This window comes from Anolis carolinensis, chromosome 3 (assembly GCF_035594765.1).
Source record: "Anolis carolinensis isolate JA03-04 chromosome 3, rAnoCar3.1.pri, whole genome shotgun sequence".
In the NCBI taxonomy this organism is placed as follows: domain Eukaryota; kingdom Metazoa; phylum Chordata; class Lepidosauria; order Squamata; family Dactyloidae; genus Anolis; species Anolis carolinensis.
The window spans coordinates 191,269,265-191,294,114 of NC_085843.1; the positions used below are offsets into that span (position 1 = coordinate 191,269,265).

At 37.7% G+C, this 24,850-nt stretch overlaps 1 protein-coding gene across 2 annotated transcripts in view; it reads right to left on the bottom strand.

Moving 5' to 3' along the window:
• mcmbp (minichromosome maintenance complex binding protein) overlaps positions 1–24,850 on the bottom strand; it is a 41,673-nt gene that overhangs the window by 1,482 nt on the left and 15,341 nt on the right. Inside the window, exons 2-16 of one of the 2 annotated variants that reach the window (XM_062976009.1) lie at positions 24,643–24,649; positions 22,681–22,766; positions 20,399–20,539; positions 18,744–18,785; positions 17,572–17,673; positions 16,504–16,633; positions 13,404–13,555; positions 12,090–12,190; positions 10,601–10,776; positions 7,903–8,026; positions 6,308–6,425; positions 4,673–4,838; positions 2,690–2,823; positions 2,110–2,274; positions 1,437–1,525 (exon numbers count right to left, since the gene is read on the bottom strand). In XM_062976009.1, the coding sequence (XP_062832079.1) occupies positions 1,437–1,525; positions 2,110–2,274; positions 2,690–2,823; positions 4,673–4,838; positions 6,308–6,425; positions 7,903–8,026; positions 10,601–10,776; positions 12,090–12,190; positions 13,404–13,555; positions 16,504–16,633; positions 17,572–17,673; positions 18,744–18,785; positions 20,399–20,539; positions 22,681–22,766; positions 24,643–24,649 (1,733 nt within the window). The remainder of the gene's footprint in view (positions 1–1,436; positions 1,526–2,109; positions 2,275–2,689; positions 2,824–4,672; positions 4,839–6,307; positions 6,426–7,902; positions 8,027–10,600; positions 10,777–12,089; positions 12,191–13,403; positions 13,556–16,503; positions 16,634–17,571; positions 17,674–18,743; positions 18,786–20,398; positions 20,540–22,680; positions 22,767–24,642; positions 24,650–24,850) is intronic. The other variant, XM_003218613.4, reaches the window with a different exon arrangement.

Consider the following 24,850-nt stretch of genomic DNA (forward strand, 5'->3'; position numbering starts at 1 on the left):
TCCTTGTTTTCACAACAAGCCAATTTTTTCAAAATCCAATTATCACAGAGACAGAAAGTGAGGTGAAATATTCTGAACAGGGGCACAGGCAGCAAAACAAACTTCACAGGGGTGTTAACCCTTCCCTTTGCTATCCAAAGCTAATATATACAGTATATATATTTGGCTGGAGTTCAACTTAACAAACCTACAGAACCTATTTTGTTTGTAACTTGGGGACTGTCTGTACTACAATGACAGACTTCTAAACCAGGAGCAACTGTATGCAGGATAGGAAGCAATTTCCCTGACTCAGAAATGACCCTCTTTCATTTAGTCATCACACTGGATCTCCTTGAGCTGCTATACTAAGTTAGGGAAGGAAAAACTGGCACATTTTTGCACACAATCTGTGTATTTAAAGTTTTCAGATAAAAATCGCACCAAAAATATTTTTACAAATGTTGGAATTGGAAGGGTTACCTGTGGCCCACAACGGACTTGAGAATACAGTGACAAATGTAAGCCTCCACACAAGCCTATCACGTATATGCTACTTGGGTATACTGGTATTTTAGGTTTATGAATTTCTTCACCCATGACTCGCCCATGGTCACCCTAAGAAGCTACAGGTATAAAGGAGAGAGAGGCAGAGAAGGGCCATTTTCTAAGGTGAGATGGAATCATTTCGAGTTCTATAAATCAATTCTCCATCTTGAATAAGGCAGGCACTGAAATGTCTGCCTTACTCAAAGTGGAGTACTGTTCTGCAGAAAAAAAAACACTTTATGTAACAGCTGGATGAGCATGGCATCTTCCTACCATTCCTCAGGAACAGGCTCAGCAAAAGTACATCACTATAGGTAAGAATAGAGAGCTGCAATGTGCCCTTCTAGCTACTGGCCCAACTCGCACCAGCCCCAATAGAAGGGATGAAAGCTGACCAATCCTGGACAATACATGCATGATATCTTACCCCGGAAAAGAAGGAAAGAATGTGGGAAAGGGACTGTGTTAAATCTGCAACAAATGTTTGGTTCAGGTGTACTGTTATAATCCCTTAATGAAGCTGACTCTACACACCATAGAATTGTATTAAGCTCAGAATTAAACTACTGAACTAATTCCAAACAAAGCTTGCTTTTATAAGTAAGGTATAAGTTTACATCTAACAGATTTTATAGAAGTTTTTCTGAAAGGTATTCAGCAGATATCTCTTTAATTTAACTCTGTGCATCTATCATAACCTCACCATCTAGCTTACAAACAGAATCCAGCTGTCTGCCAAAGAGGAAACCCTCATGCTCAGAAGATAGAAAAGAGATAAACAACTACCTAAAAGGAAATAGAGGGAAGTAAATACACCTTATGGGGAAGAAACCCTTAAAAGTCTGACAGGAATACTGGAGAAAGTGATTCTTTAGTCCAGCCTGCTGACCCACATTTGTATTCCTTACCTTGCTACAAGGAGATTCCTGTGAAGATCATCAGCAGTGATGCTTTCTGGGTCATTTTTACGCATTTCCACAAAATCATCTTCAACTGCCTGTCAACAGGATTTGCTCCATTAAATGTTATGATCAAGTTAATTACACTATAACACAATTTTTGTTCCTGTGCTATAAATGTCATTTCCTAATTGGTTCTATCACAAAAATATGGAAAAGTTTTATTGAAACTGCAAAAACTGTTTTTTGCGGGACATCCTGCAGCACATTTTGCTATAGTTTTTCAATGAATATCTCAGAGTCTCAACTAGTGCAACAAAGTTTGTGGCAGCCACAAAAATGAAGTTTCTGGAGTAGAATACCTACTTTCAAAGTATCGTACAATTTAACAGGAAATAACACTTTTAAACCAGGAACAGATTTTTTTCTTCAAATTTTGTTATGTAGTGTTATCTCAACAGACGTTACAATGCGAGTTATTTCAGTTGCAATCTTTGAGTGATTTTTAATTTCCCTGTGGCCAGAATTAGACATTCCTCTCCCTCTATAATAATTTTATAGGCCTTTGCCATAAGTAGGAATGTTGTGCTGTTTTTAAAAAAACAAAAGCTACTTAAAAAGAAAGTATAGGTCCCAGTCTATACAACAAAAAATGTTTTACTTCCACATGCAATCTTTGTACCTTGGTTACTTCATCAGATATACTGTAATCAAGCATTTTCAGCAAGCTTAAGTAAATCCTGAACTTGTTAAGGATGGATGGAAGCACTGCTGTGAGAAGACTGCTCATATACTCTTCCATGTTTGGTGGCAAGAGCTGTGGCTGCAGGTGAACCTGACAGTCTGACTGCAAAAAGAAATTAGACACCATAATTGATCTTTTCTCTAAACAAACTCCAAAAGAACTGGAACAGAATACAAACAAGGTTAAGAATTTTTTAAAATCAGTCTCCTCAACACTGTACTTGCTCTAGGATTCTGTCTGAAACCATAAGCCCTTAAATGAGGGTTCAAAGGACTCAAATCTAAACTTTGTGCAATGACATACATAGCAACTGTGCATAAAAACACAAAAGACGCCGCTTTAAATTGTATTTTCCCCCCAACTCTTAAGTTACTCTAGCCTTTCCCTTTTTAAATGTACAATGTCAAGTCTGATGTATAGAAATCTCAAAGTCATAACTGAATGTAACATGCAACACACAATTAGCTAGCTTTGGGGACCATGTTCTGTTTGATTACAAATTTCATCATTGCCATACCGGTAGGAGTGATCTGCCCTCGGATGTGATAAGGACATTAATGTTGCATGGGAATTCCATCTGGTGGTAACTGAAGTCATAATCCACCTTCTGCCAAGTTATCAGGTGACCCAGTGCTGTCACATTGTGCACGCCTAGGCAGACAAGAGAAGAAATCCTTTAATGTCAGTGAAACATCTTCAAACTTTGTAAGAATGAAATAGGAGATGATCAGCTAACAAAAATAGTTGCATTTTGTATTAGTATCTATGCAGAAACCCTGGGTTTAGAATCACAAGGAAAACAATGAAAATCTTTTTCAGGACGTTGAACCCAATTAGGGACATGTCCCACTATCACTGGAAACTGGAAAGGGACATGATATATTAATATAGATATTTTAAAAGAGAAATCTAGCATGAATAATTATAATCTATACCAGTAAATAAGCAATGTGGCATGCCGCAAATGTTAGCTCCGTTTCAGGGTATTTTGGACCTACTGATTCCAAAAATGACACCAATTTTCCCTAACAGTTCTAGTTTTTGAGCTACAGAACATACACTATATGCCAATCTTCACTCTGCTTGCCCACAAAAAAAGGATATTTTAATATAGTGTTTTAATTAATATATTTTAAGCATGAAGGAAAAATACTATACATTAAAAGAAAAGTATACTACATGAAATCTACATATTCACCCAAAGTAATTTTTATAATTTCAACCATATCTAAGAAACCAGAGCTAATGTGGTTTATTCAATGGAATTTTCTGAATCAGCGCCCCAAATAACCCCAGGAACAGACCTAAAAACCAAGACACCAAGAATTTTTGTTGGGCTGTGTTATCTCTTAGCTAATCAAAAGAAAGATACCTTTGTTTAAAATTCCAGTGTTCCAATAAACAATTCAATAAACAAGGATGAACTTTTACAATTAAAATAACTTGTTTTGTTCTTGTTATGTATTAAGTCTGCACAAGATCACTGAGACAAAAACCAAACCTCACTACTAGTGCCAGCCTTACCACCCTCAAATGCTTCCAGCAGCCATCCTTAATACAGTTTACAGGTTGAAAGGACTTCTCACCAGACAGTTCACATGTGTATTGTAGTAAAAAATTATGCCAAGGGACAGTGAAGGCAAATGTTTTACCTTGAGTTCCCCTACAGGCTCCCCACTACAATCCTTGCTATAGGACCCAATGTGTGCTTTTCTCCATGTTATATAGTTCTTGTTACTCGAAATCCCTTACATGCCATATCTTTATAAAACAAATGATATTGTAGTACCTTTAAGATTAACTGAAATAAGTTTTTAGCACAGGCAGTCCTCAAGTTACAAATAAGGGTAGGTTGTGTAGATTTGTTCTTGCACTGAATTTGTTTTGTTAGTCGGAACAGGTACATTTTAAAGTGTAACTCCAGCCTAAAAGATATATTTAGTTTTGCATAATATAGGAAAGAGTTAACACTTTATGTCCCTGTCATAATTGGATTTTGAAAAATTTGGCTTGTTGTGGAAACAAAGATTGGTGAGAAAGCTTCAGAGGAGTCCCGTTTTCCCCACGATAACCCTTTGAGTGAATTTCACTTATTAGGGGTAGATTTCTCTCACTTCATGTTGTCTCAACCCCATTCTTAATCATGAGTCATTTGTAAGTTGGTTGTTTGTAACTCAGAATCTGCCAGTATAGGATTCATGGAGTGAAAACAGATGTATGGATGCACATTTATACTCATGAATAAGCAGGTATGTGAAAGTAATGTAAATGAAAAACTTATGGGAATGGCAATGAAGCTTTTTTCAGTCTCATAATAATAATCCACCCTATCTCCCCGAGGGAGCTGATAAGTACTACAACATATCTTTGCATACTAATAGTAATAAATAATTCAATAGTACAATGTGCAAAATCATCATATTTTTTCTAAACACAGTGGCCTGGCTTCTTTCTAACATCTTAGAACAGTACTGTACAGGGTTAATGTATAAATACCAACCTCTTGTGTCAAGCTGCCCTTGTTCAAGCAAAGTCTCATCTATGACCAGGGAGGTCTTGTTTGCCAGCTGTAATACTCCACTAACCAAACGATTAGCAGTGTAGTCTTTGTGTGGGTTAAACTGCAAGCGGTTCATGTTCTCTATGGTCATTTGCAGGCGGTAGGACTGCCAAGAAAAATGCATACTGAGTTTGCAGCTAGAAAGTGCCCCTAATAGACAATAAGGCTACTGTATAAACAACAGAGATATCTGATGTACAAAAAAGCTGTTCTGAAAGAGAGTTTCAAATAGCTAAAAACAGCCACTGAAAGACAACCCCATTGTTTTGGGGAAACAAATATTTACCCTAAAAATTGTATTACTGTACTAGTAAAGAGAAAATGAATATGAATACATTAAGATGTTGTGTCAGCATGGTGTATAGTTTCAGTGTTGGACCAGAACTCTGGGAAACCAGGGATTGAATCCCTGCTTGGCCATGGAAACCCACAGGGTGAACTAAAACAATAATAATAATAATAATAATAATAATAATAATAATAATAATAATAATAATAATAATATATTTATAACCCGTTTCCATCTCCCCGAGGGAACTCGGAGCAGTTCACATGGGGACCAAGCCCTATCAACAGATAAAACAATACAACAGCATATATAATTAAACACTAAAATGACATTCATAAAATACATAGTGAGCATCAGGATTATACGGTGGGGCTATTAAGAAATTACAGGGAAGGTAGGCATGTGTAAAAACGCAAGGAACAGGGTAAAGTACTGAGGGTTAGGGCAGTAAATGGTTAAGACCGGCCAGTGATGAAAACGGACCTACAGTTCGAACAAAGAGTATGACTAGTAATACTCTTTCAGTCTCAGCGCAAATTCTCTCTGAAAAGCCCCATGACCGATTTTCCTTATAATAGGTCTGAAATGACTTGAAGGCACACAAGAGCTATGGCTTTATGTAGTGTTTAAAAAGACAAAATGCTACAGGTACCGAAAGCCCCACATCAAGATGACACATTGCTCAAGGGCACTTCCAATGCCATGCAGGTATATAACTATATTTCTCCCAAATAATAGAATTCCTTAGACCAGTGGTTCTCAAATTGTGAGGGTTCCATGGAGCACAGTCAGGGGCCCCTGCTCTCCCCTGCCTAGGAAGCACGCTGCCTGTGGAACCCTGTTGCCGCTGACGTGGTGTGTAGGGCCTTCCTGTCGGTGGCATGGCCTGTGGGGTTTTCCTACCACCGCCAGGGTCTGCAGGGCCTTCCTGCTGTCACCAGGGCCTGCATGGCTGGCCTGCTAGTGGCGAGGGCTGTCGGGCCTTCCCGCCACCTGGTTCTTAGGTAACTTCCCATTCTCTTTTACATCCAATCACCATGGAAGCAGAGTAGAGATAATATTAATATTGGTAATGAATATCTTGTCTTTCTTCTGATATGTGACTGAGCTAACTTTCAAGCACTAGAAGATAAACATAAACACTGTAGGGAAGCTGATATCGGTCTGCTTCCAGCATATTAAGTAAAACATCGAGTACAGTATAGGTAGTCAATATAGCAAAATACCCATACAATTAACTAGTGGACTATAATTAATGTCAAAAACCATATAAATGCAATTCTTACTGCAGGAACGAGCTGTTGAATAATACGGTATATATGCTCTGTGAAAACACTATTTCTTGGACAGCCACTAAGGTTGACTGTGAACTTTCCCAGAGGAAGGACATCTCTTCTTGCATAGCTAGATAAGAAAGAAAAATTCAGCATCTAAAGACTGTTGAGAGCCATTATTAAGTTACTGGCAAGTTTATGATTTTGTGTCTGTTACCCCCAAAGTCACAAATTATTTAAAAATTAGGTCAGCTCTGAAAACTTAACTGGTCTTATTTTTGTACATTAACAGTGGTTTCAGCTAGATATACAGATTGGTTAAGCATTATTTGAGTCAGTTATTTCTATTTCTATTTAAGATCTTGTAGCTATGGAAATACAACATTCTTACTAAAAGAGTCCACAGTCTTACTGTACAGAAAGGAAAACTTCCCCTCTCCCAATTCCCAGGTTTTTATGCTGGACACAGAAAATTAAGAAGATAAAATGTATATTTGTATGTTACAAAAAGCCCTTGATGTTCCAGTTATTTTCAACATTTCAACATATAGCTAGTAGGCTTGTGCATTTCGGCTGAACTGCGATCCGTTTCTGCTATCTGAATTTTGGCGAGCTCGCAGATACATTTTTGCGCACCTCTCAAAAATGGGCAGGCACCTGAATAGCTGTTTTTGGTCCACAACCAAAAAATGCAGCAAGATCCAGCCAATTGGCGGCAATGGGGGGGGGTCATGAGCTCCCCTTCCCGTCATTTCTAGGGCTATCAGGATGAAAATGACCACACTTGGAGGACACATCCACCCCAGCCCACCAAGTTTCATAACATTTGGTTTATCCCGATTTTTAGTAATTTCATTTCTTTCTAGAAATAAAATCTCCATTGAAAAAAATCCCAAAAAAGTATCTTCCACTGGCCCCACCCTGTAACTTCTCCAGGAGTAGCAACAGGGCACCATTCCTTTCTGCCAAATGTCAAAGATGCACTTGCCCCATTAAATAGACATAGCTTGTGTAAGACACATCACCGCTTTTGTTTATTTTGATTGGCCCAACGGGCAGGGCTCACAGGGAAACCCCATGTGAGCACGCAGCAGCCTATCCACGTGCCACATGATCCCAAATAGCCACGACTGTCTCCGTCATTAAAAACATGGCAGCAGAGCCCTTGCCATTACAGGTGTCTGAACAAGCCAACGACAAACGGCCAAAACGAAACGGTGCACAAGCCTAATAAGCTAGATTACTTTAAAACCAAAAAGGACTCAGGTATAAACTACGTAATGTTACTGATGTTACAACATTACTTGATCTATTGTATTTCTTTGTACCCAAAGGGTTTAATCTCTGTGAGAAGTAAAACTAAAACGAACGAGAACACAAGACTCTGTAGCATTTTTGACCAAGACAGGTTTTATAGCATAAGTTTTTGTAGATTCAGTCATCAGTATATTGCATCGGATTAAGTAGACTAAATCTATGAAAGCTTATGCTACAAACATTTCTTCAGTTACTTTCAATGGTACAACAGGATTCCTTTGTTTTTATCCATGTAACATATATGACATGCAGATCTGGAAATATTGTCAATATATGATTTCCTTCCTTACACTGTGGAGATGAGATGCAATATAAGGTATTCTGCAGCAAGGCTGTCTCCTAAGAAGGCATGAGTGAGGAATCCAAGGAGCTCTGCTCTGATTGGTGACAGTTCAGACATAAATCTAGAAACAACTAACAAAGAAGAGAAGAGGCAGAAGTCAAGACCATTATAGCATTTGTTTCAAAGAGTACTCTTTTTAATACATGTTACTTGACAAAAGGAGCCAGTACAACTCATGCAGCTGCATAACCAGCACCAAAGCTAACGGTCTTACTCCAAATTTGCCTATTAGAAATTGGAAACAAATTATTTGCTTGAAACACATTTTTTCAGCAAAGAGCATTACTATTCCTACCATAGCTTCAACATGACCTGTTGTTATATATTTTATATGACATAAACCAGGAGGGCAGTCACAAATACAGTGTCTAGTTATACAGTTACATGGCCATATAAACAACTGAAAATCACTGCTGTTGTCAAAAGAAAAATACTATTTGTTTAGTACCTGGTGTAAATCTCCATCGAAACTACTGGTATGTTCATAATTAGCTGTGTGAAACAATTCACATATGGAAGATATTCTAAATGCATCTGATTCTAGATGCCTCAAAATACATCTAATTTCCTAGCACATTGTATTGAGAAAACAGCTGTGTGACATCTGGAAGTGTAGCTCCCAATACTCTTTGTTCTAAATTTCAAAAACAATTAACTATGATTCAGTATCAATTGTTTTTAATGTTGAAATATGAAATTAAGTAAGCGGGACATATCTGAAAGAGGATGGCTTAAGATGTGAAAGAGCCTGTAGAGTAGTGATTCTCAACCCGGGGTCCCCAGATGTTTTTGGCCTTCAACTCCCAGAAGTTTTAATAGCTGGTAAACTGGGTGGGATTTCTGGGAGTTGTAGGCCAAAAACATCTGGGGACCCCAGGTTGAGAACCACTGCTGTAGAGTATGTTTTGCCTGAAAATTCAGATATGATCTGATAAGCTGTATGTAGAAGATGGAGTATGTGTGTGTGTGTATATACATATATACTTTATATACTTTAAAAAAACACACTAGGAAGAACTGTTTAAAAAGAAACCAATTGCTACAAAGATTTTAGGGATACCACTCAATGACGCAGGGAGTATTATATGGATTTTATGTTATTTAATTGTCTGTAGAATCTTAATTTGCAAGCCCCTTTGAGATCAAACTGTAATTAATACAAATTATCTAAGTAAATAAAAGTATGATCAATCTTTATTAATTACTATACGCTTCTAGAAACTAGAAGGAACACTATATTTTATGAAAGTAAAATAGTTCTCTGACAAAATTTTATGCCCAGAATTCTGTTGTTACCCTGATTTCTAATCTATAGTTGCCATTTAAAAAAAATCCTATGAAGCAAAACTTAAAAAAATCTATACAGAAAAAGGAGCAGTTACTTTCCCTGAAACATAACTGAGAAATATTCAATAATTAACATTACATTCGATGTTTAAGAAGCCAACTTCTGTCCCAGGAGCAGCATAAAGAAGAATGCAGAAGACTCTTGTTTTAATTAAATAATAATTAGAATATTGTAAAATTAATTAAAACATTAACATTATTTTAATTCATTATAATTTCTCCTTCTTTTAATTCTTTGCTAAAAAGAAAGTAAATTAGGATTCTAAATCTTGTTTAGTAATGAATTTTTGTTACAGGAAGCTAGGTTTTTTAAACCTAAGATACAATAAACTCTGAATGCTTCCCTTTGATTCTTGGGATTATCTAGTTTCTTCTAATGGGTCACAAGCTGTATCTACAAAAGATCTGATAATTCTGCTAAGGATTTCATAATTAAACCTCAGGTGTGGGGAAAACTTATGTAACAAGGAAGTACAGAAAAACATGCCTGACAAGATCAAACTTGGGAGTTTAAAATCAAAGAGATCAATTTTTATAACCCTCTACCCTTTTAGTTCTTTGCTCCATGATGCAAGTACACACAAATATACTTTTCATGTGTTTGCACATCTCAATCCACTTCTCCATTAGAAAAAAAGACTTAGTGATCAGAATCTGAGCTGTTACATGGGATAGGCAATGACTGTTGTGCTTCTGGGGAGGCAGGGGCTTTTTAGGCGGGGCGAGGACTTAATGCAGTTACACTTCTCAAATAAGCAAGCAATCATAACACAATCAATGGATATAACTGAATGTCAAAAACAAAGATGTTTAAAGATGCATTTTTGTTGAAGTGGGAATGATTGTATATAGAATTTTGTTTAAATGTAATTGAGTTATAGTGATGCAATGTGAGCTGGGGATTGCATCATGCACTGTCTGCTGTCCACTTTGCAAGTGTGTAAAGAGTTAACTGAATATTGCATCATACAGCAGAGGTGTTTATATATAGCCTTCTGTTTCCTGTATTCTCTCTCTGGTTATCTGCTCTCTGCACTCTGTCTATATGTGTATGGTCTTGTGAGAGTTTTCCGTTCGTAAGTAAACCTGTTTATAGATAGCTGAAGTCTCCAGCCTCGTTACTGGTGCCAGTGCTTCTACGTGGGTCTTCTGCTGCATGTGTGTTTATCCGAACCGCGCTCTGATATTTTTATGCTTTAAATATGTGAAAGTCCTCTAGGAATTGGCCACAAATAAGCTCAAGAGCAAACATTAAAATGTAACAAGCTAATCTTCCTCTGAATATCTGAAATACTTACAGTTTTTGCTTTCCTCTTCATTAAGGCAGGCCGGCAGCAGTGGATTTATGTGTTGAAGTTTCTGGGCTAAAATCACATGGATCCTGGGAACTAATGAAGCAGGGGGGCTATGAACTCTCTGTTCTTCCACTGTGTCCATACAATCCATAGACTCCACAGGAGATGCTGAATTATCTCTAGGAAATAAAACTGCATGTTTGGGTACATGTCCAATTTTTACAGTCATGAGTAATTGTGTACTGAATCCAAGAGGAAAACTGATTAAAAAATACATAATGAAATTTAAAAGGGGGAAATCCAGTAGGTTTAAATCATGCAATGACAAGTAACATTTCTCAGAAGCAAGTCCTGTAATTCCTAAAATCACTTTATGTGGGAGAAAACCAGTGGACTACAGGAGAACATATTGTTCCCTGAACATCAGGTTACAATACTTGCAGCCAGAATGGGAACACTATGTGCCTGAAATGAAAGAAAAGAGGTAACACGACTAGACATTTTCCCCAAATTGTTGAGAAATAACACAGCTAGGAGTCTAAGATAGTGAAGGCACAATTATGCTGCTAAAGCAATGCTATCTTATTGAGAAACAGTTGGTATCTCCAATAGCATGTCTCACAACTAGAACAGAATAGAAAGGAAGCTGATTCCTTTTCTTGAGAATATCTTATTGAAATGAAAGACTCTGGAGCGGAATTCTTAAAATATTTTCTGTATTGTAAAAAAAAAATGTTTTTAATTCATAACAGAACATATGAGCATGAGAGGACCAGACTTTTAATTCTTTGTTGCACAAATCACTTCACACTTTTTCTAAAGTCTATTCAATGCCTTAAAATGTCATGAACACATATTGAATGTGTTTCACTTAAGGATTAGATACATATACAAAAATCAAACTAGATATAGTAAATTATAATTTTAATTTAATGTCAAAATAATGTCATCAGCACTTACGAAGTGCTCTTGAACTTATAGAACTTGCCCTTTCCTCTCTGAAAATAACTTTGATCGTGATATTAGAACACATTTTATTTGCTTGATTGTACAGCTATCAAAACTAAATCCCACACTGCTTTCCCTGTGTTACCGTCATAGTAACAGTAAGCACACAGCAATATGCAAAAGTAAAACTGATCTCACCAAATGGAGAGATGCCAAATCTGTTTGAGGAACAAGGAAATCTTTGTTTTTAGCAATTAGAACTTGTAACTAACATCTTTGTGTTATGTTTGTAGGAATGTGCAATTGCCTCAAATGCCCACATATCCAGTGAGCAAAAGCAGAACTCAGTTTTCTACTAATCTTTCCGGTTTTGACCTTTGTCATCATGTTATTAAATAGTATAAAACAAATCCAGAAATTGAAATGAAAGCTGAGACACTTGTTATACAAGATAGAGGGTGTGGAATATTGGTCCTCCAGATATGGGTGTTGTACTGTATAACAAATTATTGTAAATTGGGATCTTACAACAGTAAAATGTTACCTTTCCTCATTGTTCAGTGTGTTCATAACAGGATCAACAGACAAAATCCCATATACTTCAAGAATGTCATTCAACTTGAAACTATCCCCGTTTTCATATATCTACAAAAAAGAATATAATTTAAGATAAAAGGTATATTACTGTAAGACTATGCAATTTTTTTTGCTTTTTACAGTGAGGTATACTGATCATTTCAGATCTGTACAGCAATAATGGTCAGACACACAAGGGAAAAAATCACTTCCTTATTATTCTGTCTACTAAAATACACACAAATGCTGTCCTTTATAATCCCTACAATGGGACAGGCATGACAGGTAGAAGAGCACATGGTTAAGATAGACAGTGGCAAAGATAAAATGGCTTGGCATTACTATGTCTTCATGAGCATGAATACTTGGCTGGGACTTCCAATTTTCTTTTCCCCTTGAGCTATTCAGATGTTATATGTGCATCATGAAGACACTTTGTCAAGCCTGAAAATAGTCCCAGGACTCACTGAGGGCTCAGAATGACAGCCAAGCCTCCATCCCCATATTGTGGAAGCTATTACTGGCTTTGAAAAAAAGAGCTATTTTCTGATGTTAAGAAATTCAAGAATGGTGCTACAACCTATTCAAAAGGTATATCCCTACTCATGAAGGCTTCCAGAGGAGACAAACTAGCTTTTGTTCTCTGCTCTTCCTTGCACCTTAAAATGACCATGTACTACTATACTAACATAAAGTAAAAATTGCATATACAAACTCATATGATCACAGAGAAAAATGAATGAATCAGGAACAAAGAGTATGAGCCTATTTTGTGGCCCTTCCCTAATTCAGTGATGTGGTAGCAGCACGTCCCTAAAAACACAAATCAGTGGAAGAAAACAATTTGATTTCTAAAACAAAACAAAATGCCCCTATTTTAAATGAAGTACTTTCAGGAATATGGTACAAGCCCCACTATATGCACTGTTTTAAAGCAGAAGTCCTTGTTCAAAAGTGTTTTTCCATGTCACCACTAAAGTTCAGCAACACAGCATTAGATGGTGCGGCCCCTAGTGGGCACTGCAGGTGATAATGTGATGGCCTGATTCCGGAAAGTTGATTACACGTGGCTTAAGCAAACATGATATGTAAACAACTACAGCTAAACAGAATAATTATTTATTAGTATTCTGGCTTATAATGTCATAAACTGGCTCAAAACTGACTTAAGTGATAAGATATAAGGCTCAGATAAAGCAGTTCTGTATCTTTGTTAACGAACATACTTATGTATGCAATACTCATTCGCAATATCTTTGATAATAATAGTCATGTGTATTACCTTCACAAGGCATGCAGGGCCTTTCTCTCCTGGTAGTGGAAAATTTAAATCTAGTGGAGGTGAGCAGTTTAAGGAGATCATATGATTTCTCGATGAAGCTTCTGTTTCTAAACGCTTTGAATCTCCACTACCATGGATATCAGTGACACTTCCTGCAGGATGAGAATGTAAAAGTTTCTAACATCTCCAAGATGTTGCAATGATTTTGAAATAAGTTGTAGCAATACATATAACGAGCAAAAACAGCCTTAGTATTGCAATGCAATAATCAGGCAATTATCCCCAAATACCTATAACATATACTCAACTATATGCTGACATTGTGGATAAGCCCCCAATGGCGTAGTGGACTAAAGCCTCATGACTTGAAGGTTGGGTTGCTGACCTGAAAGCTGCCAGGTTCGAATTCCACCCGGGGAGAGTGCAGATGAGCTCCCTCTATCAGCTCCAGCTCAATGCGGGGACATGAGAGAAGCCTCCCACAAGGATGGTAAAAACATTAAAACATCTGGGCGTCTCCTGGGCAACGTCTTTGCAGACGGCCAATTCTCTCACTCCAGAAGCGACTCAAATTGCTCCTGACACGAAAAAAAAGCCTTGTGGATAAGTAAAGGGCAGGTTTTGGGCTCCAAATTATGGAATTTGGAATGGCATGTGGGTAACTCGAGGGCAAAACATAGGGTCATGTAACAAAGGATGTAAGGAATGAAGCAAAGGGAAACGATGCCAAAAAATCTGGCAGGTGTGTTCACTCTAGTGTTTAGGTGGGTGAGGAGGGAACTAAATCGCAGCTGTGTGATGTTGGGAGGACTTGCTTTGGACCGCTTGCAAAAACGTGTTTTTTGCAAAACAAACTTGGAGGTAAAGAATGCACCAAGACCAGCTCAGTGGAGAAGGAAGGAGAAAGCCATGGCTGTCAGAAAAGGCCCTAGAAAAGTGGGGGAACATGTTGTAAAAGAGACATGTGCACATGGAAGGAAGCAAGGGATCAAAAAAGACTGTCTAAAAAGACTAGAAGTGAGCTCTAGGGCATTTTTGGAAGTGTTGGCTTTCTCCAAGTTGGGTGAAGGAAGCCAACACTCCAAACCTATAAAAACAGCACTGACATTCCAAGTTAGTTTCTTTTACTAAAATTTCTCAAATTATAGTTAGGTATGTATGGTACTTAAGTAAAACCCATTCCCAGTAAGTATTCCAAAATAGTGATTTCATACAATGGCTTGGATATAAAGATGCATTTGCAGTAGCTAAATTTCCAGCTCTTCCCCCATTCCTCACTTCCAAAGTCTCTCTTGAGTATTAGGGAATTTCTTGAATGGACTAGACTGGAGCACCCAAATTATGTCATTCTCCCATCACTTCTTGCATTGCAGTCCAACTCACTGGGGGAACCTCACAAGACAGGATTTTGAAATTCCGCTTGCAGAGAATACAAAATGTGAATGCTGACTCTTTCTGTTCTACTTCTCTGGATCCAAGTCTAATAGTACAATCAGAATGAAATATACCGTATTTCTTCAATTCTAAGACACACTTTCCCCCTCATATAAACATATCTAAAAACTGGGTGCATCTTAGAATCATGAATGCTTTTCTAATATAAATCTATTTTCTACTGGTGGAATTGAAATTAGTGTGCGTCTTATAATTATTCTGAAAATCGAAAAAACATTTGCAAACTGACTCTTGATCTGGTGAATAAAATACCAGATAGGAAATTTTCACTACATAGTTCACAACAGATTAAACACTGCACATATATAACATGGCTAGGACCCATCTAATTCAATATTTCTTTTCAACAATGTCTGATCAAATGCCTACAAGAAAATCATGAGCATATTCTAAGGGTGATAGTCATACTTCATTATCTGTCTGTAACATCCAGTGCTTAGTGATATTCTCCCTGCATTTATCTTTAATGATTAATTAAAAGATCCACCTCTCATGGATTTGTCTAATTTAATCTCCTTCTAACATTCAGAACCTTTCTGTTTTGGCACAGAATATATTTACCAAAAACCAGATAAGTTGTGCTTGAGAATAATACCACTGCCAACTTATAAATGCAACTCTCCAGATGCTAACAAATAATGATGGATGAATCTTTTGACTGCTGCTACAGTACAGAACCTGCAAGCTAATAACATCCTCAAATGACTGAAGTCACAGTCCTTATGTGGCACAGAATTTTTGTATTAATTCACTCTAGATATTGCAAAAATCAAGGCAGGGAAGACAGAATTTCACAGAGATAAAAATAGAAGCGACTCTTCCCTATCAGCTACTTAGTGAAATGGAGCCTCCGGTGGCCAAGGGGATAAAAGCATTGTGACTTGAAGGTTGGGTTGCTGACCTAAAAGCTGCCAGGTTCGGACCCCACCCGGGGAGAGTGCGGATGAGCTCCCTCTTTCAGCTCCAACTCCAGCTCCATGCGGGGACATGAGAGAAGCCTCCCACAAGGATGGTAAAACATAAAAAAAAAACCCATCAAAACATCCCCTGGGCAACGTCCTTGCAGACGGCCAATTCTCTCACTCCAGAAGCAACTCCGGTTGCTCCTGACACGAAAAAAACAAAACAAAAACTTAGTGAAATATACTAAAACTACCTAACTCGTGGCCAACCCATCCCCAACCTGATAGAACCGTCATTCACCATAAAGCTGATGCCTGGTAAGGTAGGTTGGATGTTTGTAGGAGTTTTAACTGTGGCAATAGTAGCACAATTGTGAATACAGAAATAGTTACTTAGATTTACTCATATGAAAGCAACATTCACAACTGTTGTGTAGCCATGTTTGTGACATTACTGTCCCAGTTATAAACCCCTTTGACAACTTACTTTAAGAGGCACCAGTTCCATGGGGCGAAGAAGATCCATTCTGCTGGTGATCAAAGCAGATGAATTTTATTTCTGTCAGATATGAAAAGGTAGGACCAGCAGACATTACTTACGTAAGTATACTTTAAGTAGTGGTTAGAGAATACAGAAGAGACTTTTCTACATCCTCAATGCATACCATCTCAGTATACATTACAGATACACCATAATTTAATAAGTATTTTTGAATGAAAAAAACATTAGTGTTAGTTGATACCCAGATGCTGTTCTCTCTGTTTAGATGGATGCAACTCCATATCTTCATCTTCCTCATAACTTCTCTTGTGGCGACTTGGTGTGTAAGACGTTGAAGGACAAACTCGAGCTTGGCTTGCACTAGTATAGGCGTAAAATTTATGTTGAGGATAACAACAACATTCCTTATTTGATCATTCACATTATGCTCTGCTATTTTGATTGCATTTAATTAGACTGAATTAACACTCTCTTTTCAGGAGATGTATGTCAAAAAAGTAAGATATGGAAAGAGTTCTTTACCACACATCCTTCCCACAAAGGCAGAACATAGTTAAGAATACAAAGATTATCAACTAAAGAATAAATCATGTTTTTTTTCTTTTGAGTAGTTTTGAAGAAAAAAAGTTTTAAAGAAAAGGAGCAGACAGATCAAAATATACCCTAAAGAAGTGAATGAGAACAAAACATGAGTTATCTCCCAAGATCTAAAATTCTCCATTCTTTAATTAATGTGTGTAATCCATATTCCAGATCGAAAAGTTACTAGAAAACTTCGTAACAGTTTCTAAATTACCTCACATCATCAGTTGGGTCAGGAATGTCTACCTGAGAATTCAACCACAACTGTAGTATTCATTCCACAAAAGGATAATTACACATTTTGTCAATGAGCATGTTTTATGATGTTATGCTATTCAAAATTGCTTTCTCCCTCAGGAACATTAATCTGCCCTTTAAAATAAATGCTATATAATTAATTGAATAAATAGTTACTGTTCTGGGATAACTACCAGAGGGAGACCTGGTTTTTAGAAGACTTAATTAAGAGTGTATTTCAAAATTGAAGATTTAATTAAAATAAAATAAAAACCTACACAAAGTGTACAAAACCACTGTGGAGAGGTACCTAGGGAGAAGATTTCACCTTCCATAACTAAGAAAAAAATAATCTCGGATTTTCTTCCAATAGCAGTTGTGGCACATTCTAACTTACTCTTTCAACTGTTTGAGGATGCGTATTGCTGTAATCTTCCCTTTTAAAAAGCATACTGATGTATAACATAGAAAAAAATGGTACAAAGGATATTTCTTTCACCCATGCTGATTCTCCAGGCACTGGAACACAATAAAAAGTCTGTCTATCTGCAGTGACTATTTGTTTAGGGTTTAAGTCTATTTCTTGTTGAGGCTAGAATAGAGAAAATAATGATACATAGTATTAGATAACTCAAAACTGCTTATAAGTGGAATCAAAAAGTAAAAGATTTATTATGTTCCTCTAATAAATAAGACTTCTACTAAATACCCAAGATCCCTGCATTTCCCCTCTCCCTCTCACCCCAGCTTTTCTCAGAAAAGAATCTCTGTCCAGTAAAACATCTCTCATTCACTTTCTAAGGTAAAGGTAAAGGTTTTCCCCTGACATCAAGTCTAGTCGTGTCCGACTCTGGGGGTTGGTGCTCATTTACATTTCTAAACCTCCGAAGTCAAGTGGCTAGCATGACTGCATGGAGCGCTGTTACCTTCCCGCCGGAGTGGTACCTATTGATCTACTCACATTTGCATGTTTTTGAACTGCTAGGTTGGCAGAAGCTGAGGCTGGCAGTGGGAGTTCACCACACTCCCCGGATATGAACCATCAACCTTTGGGTCAACAGCGGTTAACCCACTGCGCCACCGCGGGCTCCATGTTGACTTCATTAATGACATTAATATGTTACACTGCATTTTGAGTAAGTCCTGGAAAATTCCTGTTCCAGCAGGTAAAAATATATATCCTGATGTTCCTTTTTGCAATTGAGATGTAAAAACTTGGTTTTTTTTCCAGTAATAAGCTGTAGTTGATGTAATCCTTTAAATAAATAGCACTAGCTCACTTGACTAAAAGGAAAGAATCACTGGCACTTGCTGTGATTCAGTCATCCTCTGTTAGTGGGCTATTGGGAAGAGCAGAATTTTCCCCCAATTCTGCTCTTCCCAATAGCCCACTAGCAAGAAGTTGGCTGTCACTGCAAGAGAACACATTTTTCATCTTATTATACCAATGAATTGCTTTCTAATTATAGTTTCTTTAAGGAACGGTATCGGTGAAGCATGGGAAGGCACACACAACTGATGAATTTGTTACTGGACATATCTCTTTAAAGGTCTAACTAAAATGCCAACAAGGATCTATATTCTGAAAATCTTCTGTACACTGATCAATGCAAAAATATGAAAACAAATGCCGTAAGATTCTTATCTAGTGTTTGTACTTACTGAACATTCTGCTATATCTCTGTATTTTCCAAAATGAGAAACCTGATAAACAAAAAGGAAAATGCTAGATTACTGTTATATCCCATTCACACCAATAGCTACATTTAGCAGTGTTTGTGCTATTATTCATGTCTCAAAATCCAAACTCAATTTGTAAACGATTTAACATCTCTCTTCTGTCTGTCCCTCACAGCAACTTAATGTGAAAGAAATGCTGTCCATGCTTCCTTAAAAAAAAAACCCCAAAAATCAGTAACTAAATATTTCTATGGCTAAAGGAATGTTGGGAATGTCAATATGGGTATAATCACACAGCTCAGAAATTATTTTTTGTATCTATGCTGAACTCTAAGGTTCACAAGATATCAAGAGAAACTTTACAAATGTGTTTCATACACGTTGACAGAATGATAACTTAAGAGACAAGATTCTGTAGCTCAAGAAGCACAGATTAACCTTCTGTAATAAAATACAATGCAGTTCATCCAAAAATGACACTATGGGGAGCACATCTATGCTCTTGACATGTCCAGTTGTTCATTCACACAGGCCTTCCAAATCTCAGTAGGAAGACATATATGCCTTGACCTTATTAACTGTGCCAAAAATCATGTGAAAATAAATGCCAACAAATAAATATTAATGTTCTGCTTGCATAGAACCGAGTTTAATCTTTTTTTATATTATCACTGGAAATGGTAACTAATAAATGAATAGCATTGTTTCTTGGAACACAATACAAACATACAGAAATCCAAGAATCTAAAGGGATCAATTTTCCTTAACAGCATTGAGAAAGCATGAACATCCATTCTATTTGCTCTGAGTAAGTGAAGGACCAACTCTCTACTACCCCACTAATTTAAGTGAGGCCTCATCTACTCTGCCATATAATGTAGTTAAACTGCAGTTAAACTCCATTATATGGCAGAGTAGATGAGGCCTAAGACAACATACCTTAAAGCTGTATTTCTTAGGACAATTCAAATCAGATCAGATCTGCACTTCATTGGTTCCATCTTACAAAAGAGGAAGCAAGTGCTTCATTTACAGAGTTTGCGGATCTAAAATAATATACAGATCAGTGAAACTTAAACTGTTTCCCTTTTGCAATTGTTCAATCACTCCTCAAAATGTAAATCTTTACATCGGTGCTTTCATTTACTGTACTAACTTTACAAAATCTATCTTCCAAGGGCATGGTGGTTCTATATTGCATCTTGTTTTGGACTCACTGTTTGCCATCTCAATTCCCGGTGTTTTGTTTTAAAAAGGCAGAATATGAATATTATCTTTGTTTTATGGAAGGCACTATTTTACCTCTCTCATGTGCTATGCTCTTGCACAAGTGGATTTGGGGGTTGCACTTTCCCTCCCCTGCTATACATACAGAAAGATTTGGGGGTGAAAGGAGAATGGCTGTTTTTCTTCATTTCTCCTAGAGCTTCTGTGAAAGCAGAGTCATAGGCTAATTTCATAAAAGCCTTATGCAAAATGTAGGAACAAGCAAAGATCTGGGAGAGGGTGTGGATGATGCCACCCAGAAATAGTATTTAGTTAGTGTGGGAATCTGTAGAATAAGGACATTACGAACAAAGGCATGTGTAGACAAGAATGAAAGAGACACAGGACTGCAATCCAGAAAGTCCACTTACACGTGATTTAGTATGTATATCAACTGTTTCATAAACATTCATATAAAATTCAGGATCAAACATATCTTGAACCATACAGCGGAATTTTACTAAACTATTGGGCTTCAGATAATGGAGAGGGACATCATTCAATGAAGGCACCTATATAAAAAAAGAAAATATTAAATGGATCATTTGAATTAAGCAGAATTTCACCTACTACCTTCCAATCAATAATGTATACAGTATTCAAAATAATCAACACACACACACAAAGCTCAGATAACTAATATTTACTCTTTTGAATCCAGACTGAATTATACTACTAGTCTAGTCTATCTAAATTTGATTATAAATCTCCATTAACATAGATCTAATGACTCAATGGGGCTTTGGTAAATCAACTCTTACATAAACCCCATTGATGCAAAGGATTCACTTTAGTTAGGTCTCGCAACTGGATTGAAGCCAAAATCCGGAATCAACCTATACTTAAATAAACCAGCTATTTCCTTTCTGTTCATTCATTTAGCTAAAATGGAATTATGTAGGAGTTAAAATATTGTTACTAGATAATAATGAATTTTTTTTTCAAATGGCTTGTGTTAAAGAAATTGTTTGCTGCGAGATTTGGGCCACTGACATATTGGGGCACATGGGGCAAGCAACATGTTCTACAGTAATTTAGCTCTTCCTTTTGATTTGTAAAAGTTACATGTTAGGCTTGAAAAGGAACATAATTTGAACCATCATACTGTATCAATACAGTACAAATACTCCATTCTCTAATTTAATTTATGTTCTCTATTACAGGACTTAATTGTTCATTACTCAAACAATCTTCCAGACTGCCAGAACAAGTGAAGCCTTACTTGTAATGGCATTTACAAGTCTTACTTGTAATGACATTTACAAGTAAGACTTCACAAGAATTAATATGTACTTACCAGATAACTTGAATATGACAATATTTTATTATAACTAAGATGAAATCAATTTACATTCAAACAACGCAAACACATTGAAAGCGAGAGCTGTCTGGGGCTGAAGTTATCACTCTACGTCATATTACTGTGGTTTCATGCCTTACCTACAGCATGCTTTATTCTAAACCCATGATAGCATGATATGTCGTATCACAATGTTAACGATGGAGACAACAAGATATACATATAGGATATTTAACACAATATATAACTGCATTGGGGCAGGGGGCATTTTTTTCTGGCTCTTTCTCACATCTTGACTAATCAGGAGTAATGTCAAGCCAGGAGAAAATGCTGCTAGAACATGGCCATACAGCCCCGAAATCACACATCACCCCAGTGGTTCCAGCCGTGGAAGTCTTTGACAATACAGTGTCAAGTCACCATCCCTCCTAAGCTGAAAAATGACATCTTCTGTCCACTTTTATTGGGCTTTTGTAATGGCAGGCCAATGTAATTTTCCTTATCCTTTGTATAGACCATTGTGTTTGCTACTTATTCACAATAGAACTCAACTGCTTCACCTATGATCTGACTTAGTACGCATCTGCATGTATGCAGCTCCCTCTGGCTCTACTGCAAATAATATCAGAAGACTTGTCATAAAGAATTAAAAAAAAAACTAATCACAATGTAATTTTACTATTTTTACTCCTGTTCCCAAAAGCTCAACTAGGACTAACAAAAAACCTTGCTGAACACCATCTAATCCCACTAGCGAGATCACTTCTGTATTTCTGTGTCTATCATCTAAGCCACATGATCTGACAGTCATTGAGGTCTCTTTCAACTTACTTCAGTGTCAGTCAAGCTAAATAAACTGTCTCAGTTCGCCCTTCTCCTAACAAATATTTTTTCAAGATCATTTATCATTTAACATCTTGGGAATCTTACATCCACTTCACTACTTTTTCAGACCACTCAACTTATGCACACATTTCTGGGAAGGCCAGTCAAGGGATGCATGGCTGTGACTCTTAGCTACTTCTTATTTAGACCCTGAACTAACCTCCAGCACTTTTATTGAAAGCTAGGAGAAGACTATGTCCCTTGCTTCAAAGATTACTGTATTCCAGAATTTGTCAGTAGAAGAAAAACAGGATTTTTCATGGAAATTGCTCAGACAAAGGAGACATCCACTTTTATACCCTCCTCTTGCTAGCAACCTTCAGATCTTGACCTTTCCCATCACTGAGAGGTGATGCCCTCCATCAAGTGAAACTGTGGACTCTCAGGATTGTGCACACTGAGCTGCAGTACTACCTCCAAAACAAAAGGACAGCACCACAAGATATATATAAGCAAGTGCAGTCTTACCCAGTTAGTTGCATTATTTTCTTTTAGCTTCTCTCTGAAGTATTCAATTACTTTTTTTTCCCATTCCGGGTTTGGATTATTTTGAGCTAAAATAAAACATATAAAATGAACTGAAGTACACCAGCAGGATCTAAAACACAGAGAACTTGCAGATTTACTCATCTAATACAAAACAAAACAGAAGTAAAATGTATCATTTATTATGATACTTTATTATAGGGGTCCTTTCTTGGCTATAAATTAGCTACTACTGTGACAACTTTTTGAGATGGTAAACATGTAGATAGGGGCCATATGTCAAAATGGCAATTAGACAAATACTGTGCCAAATGATGAATTGTTTGCCCATCAGTAACTATCTTTCTCATTAAAAAGAAAACTGCCAAGTCATGAATTGTAGATTAAATTCCATATTTCTCTATGTTCTTTCATTGCTTCACTGATAGTATTTTCTGGTCAACTACCTGTAGTTCTGACAGCTTCCCTTTTGTGTAGGTAACAATCAGTTTCCTCTTAGGCAAGACAGCTTTAGCAAACAGAAACATTACCGTGTATACTCAAATATAAGCCGACCCAAATATAAGCGGAGGCACCTAATTTTACCACAAAAAACTGGGACAACTTATTGGCTCAAATATAAACCGAGGGTGGGAAATGCAGCAGCTATTGGTAACTTTCAAAAATAAATATGGTCTCTGCCTCTTTCTTTTTCTTTCTTTCCTTCCTGAGTGCTTGCTTTGCTTCCTCTTTATCTGTCCTGAGCCCGGTTCTATACAACATATTTATTTTTCTTTACTTAGATCAGTGGTTCCCAAACTTATTTGGCTTACCGCCCCCTTTCCAGAAAAAATATTACTCAGCGCCCCCTGGAAAGGAGGGGCGTGGCTTAGAGGGGTGGGCATGGCTCCTGCTCAAGAGGGCGGGGCTGAGCCTCTCCCCTAGTCCAATATGCAGGGCTGGGAGGGGGAGGTGGGTGGGGCCACAAATGCGTGGCCAGGACCAGGATGGTGTGATGACTCATGGGTCATGTAGTCCCATTCCTAGTGCTGTTGTGACTGACGAAGAGGAGAACTTGGGTTTTCCTCCATTTCAGGCAGAAAGGGAACCATTTCAGCCAGAAATTGAGCCTCTGCACCTGCAGGAGGCTTGTCTTCCAGAAATCTCCCAAACAAGCCCGGAGTCGAGTTCTCCCCCTTTTTCTCCCCCTTTTTCGCGCCGTAATTACATTCTCCAGCAGAAGGGAGTGCAACAGGCTAATCGCAGGAGTTTGAGAATAGCAGCAAAGCATTCAGATGATTAAAGCCTGTTCCCATGAGAAATTTTAGGGAGTCATACATCTGGACACAGAGATTGACTTTCGTTTCTGGTTCCCCAGAGAAGTGTTCTCTGGTGGGGAAAACAAGGCCTATTTAGGTTCCTTGCTCCCGGAGGGATCTTGCGGAGTCAATTTCGTCAGCAACTGGAGTAGTGTGTGTGGACAGCTACTCCGCTTCCAAGCCTTTGTTCCTGATTCAAGCCTTCGTTTTCCAGCCTTGTTCCTCCACGGATTTTGCCTTGCTTTCCAAGACCCAGCCTTGCCTTGTTTCCCGGATTTTGCCAAGTAAATACCACGGATCTTGTCCTTGCTCCTCGTTCCTTGCTGCCTTGTATCCAAGCCTTGTTGTTCCAAGAATCAAGTTACTTCCTAGCCTCGTTCAAGTTCATGGACTAAAAGACCTTGTCATCTCCCCTCACTTTGCCTGGCAAAGTGAGTGTTTCGGTTATTGGATTACAACTTTGGACCTTAATATTTCATATTGGACATTGCTTCTTTGGACTAATTTTGACCTTTCCTGAAAGGTCTACTCCTGGACTAATTCATACGCTTGCTTTTATTAACTTTACATATTTCTTTAATAAAGATATTAGATAGATTCTGGCCTCTGTGCATGGTTATTGGTGCTCTGCTGCCTGGGTCCTGACAGTTTGACTCCGCCACCCTAAGCACCAATTAACCTAGGCCAGAATGTCTACCGGAGCCGGGCCGGGAGGCCAACCGATCAGCTACACCATCGACAAGGATGAGGTGGACCGGATCCGTGATAAGCTCAATGCGCAGGATGGGGAAATAAAGGGTTTGAAAGAACGCGGAATCCGTCTCCCGGCCATGGCGTTGCCAACCAAGTTTTCT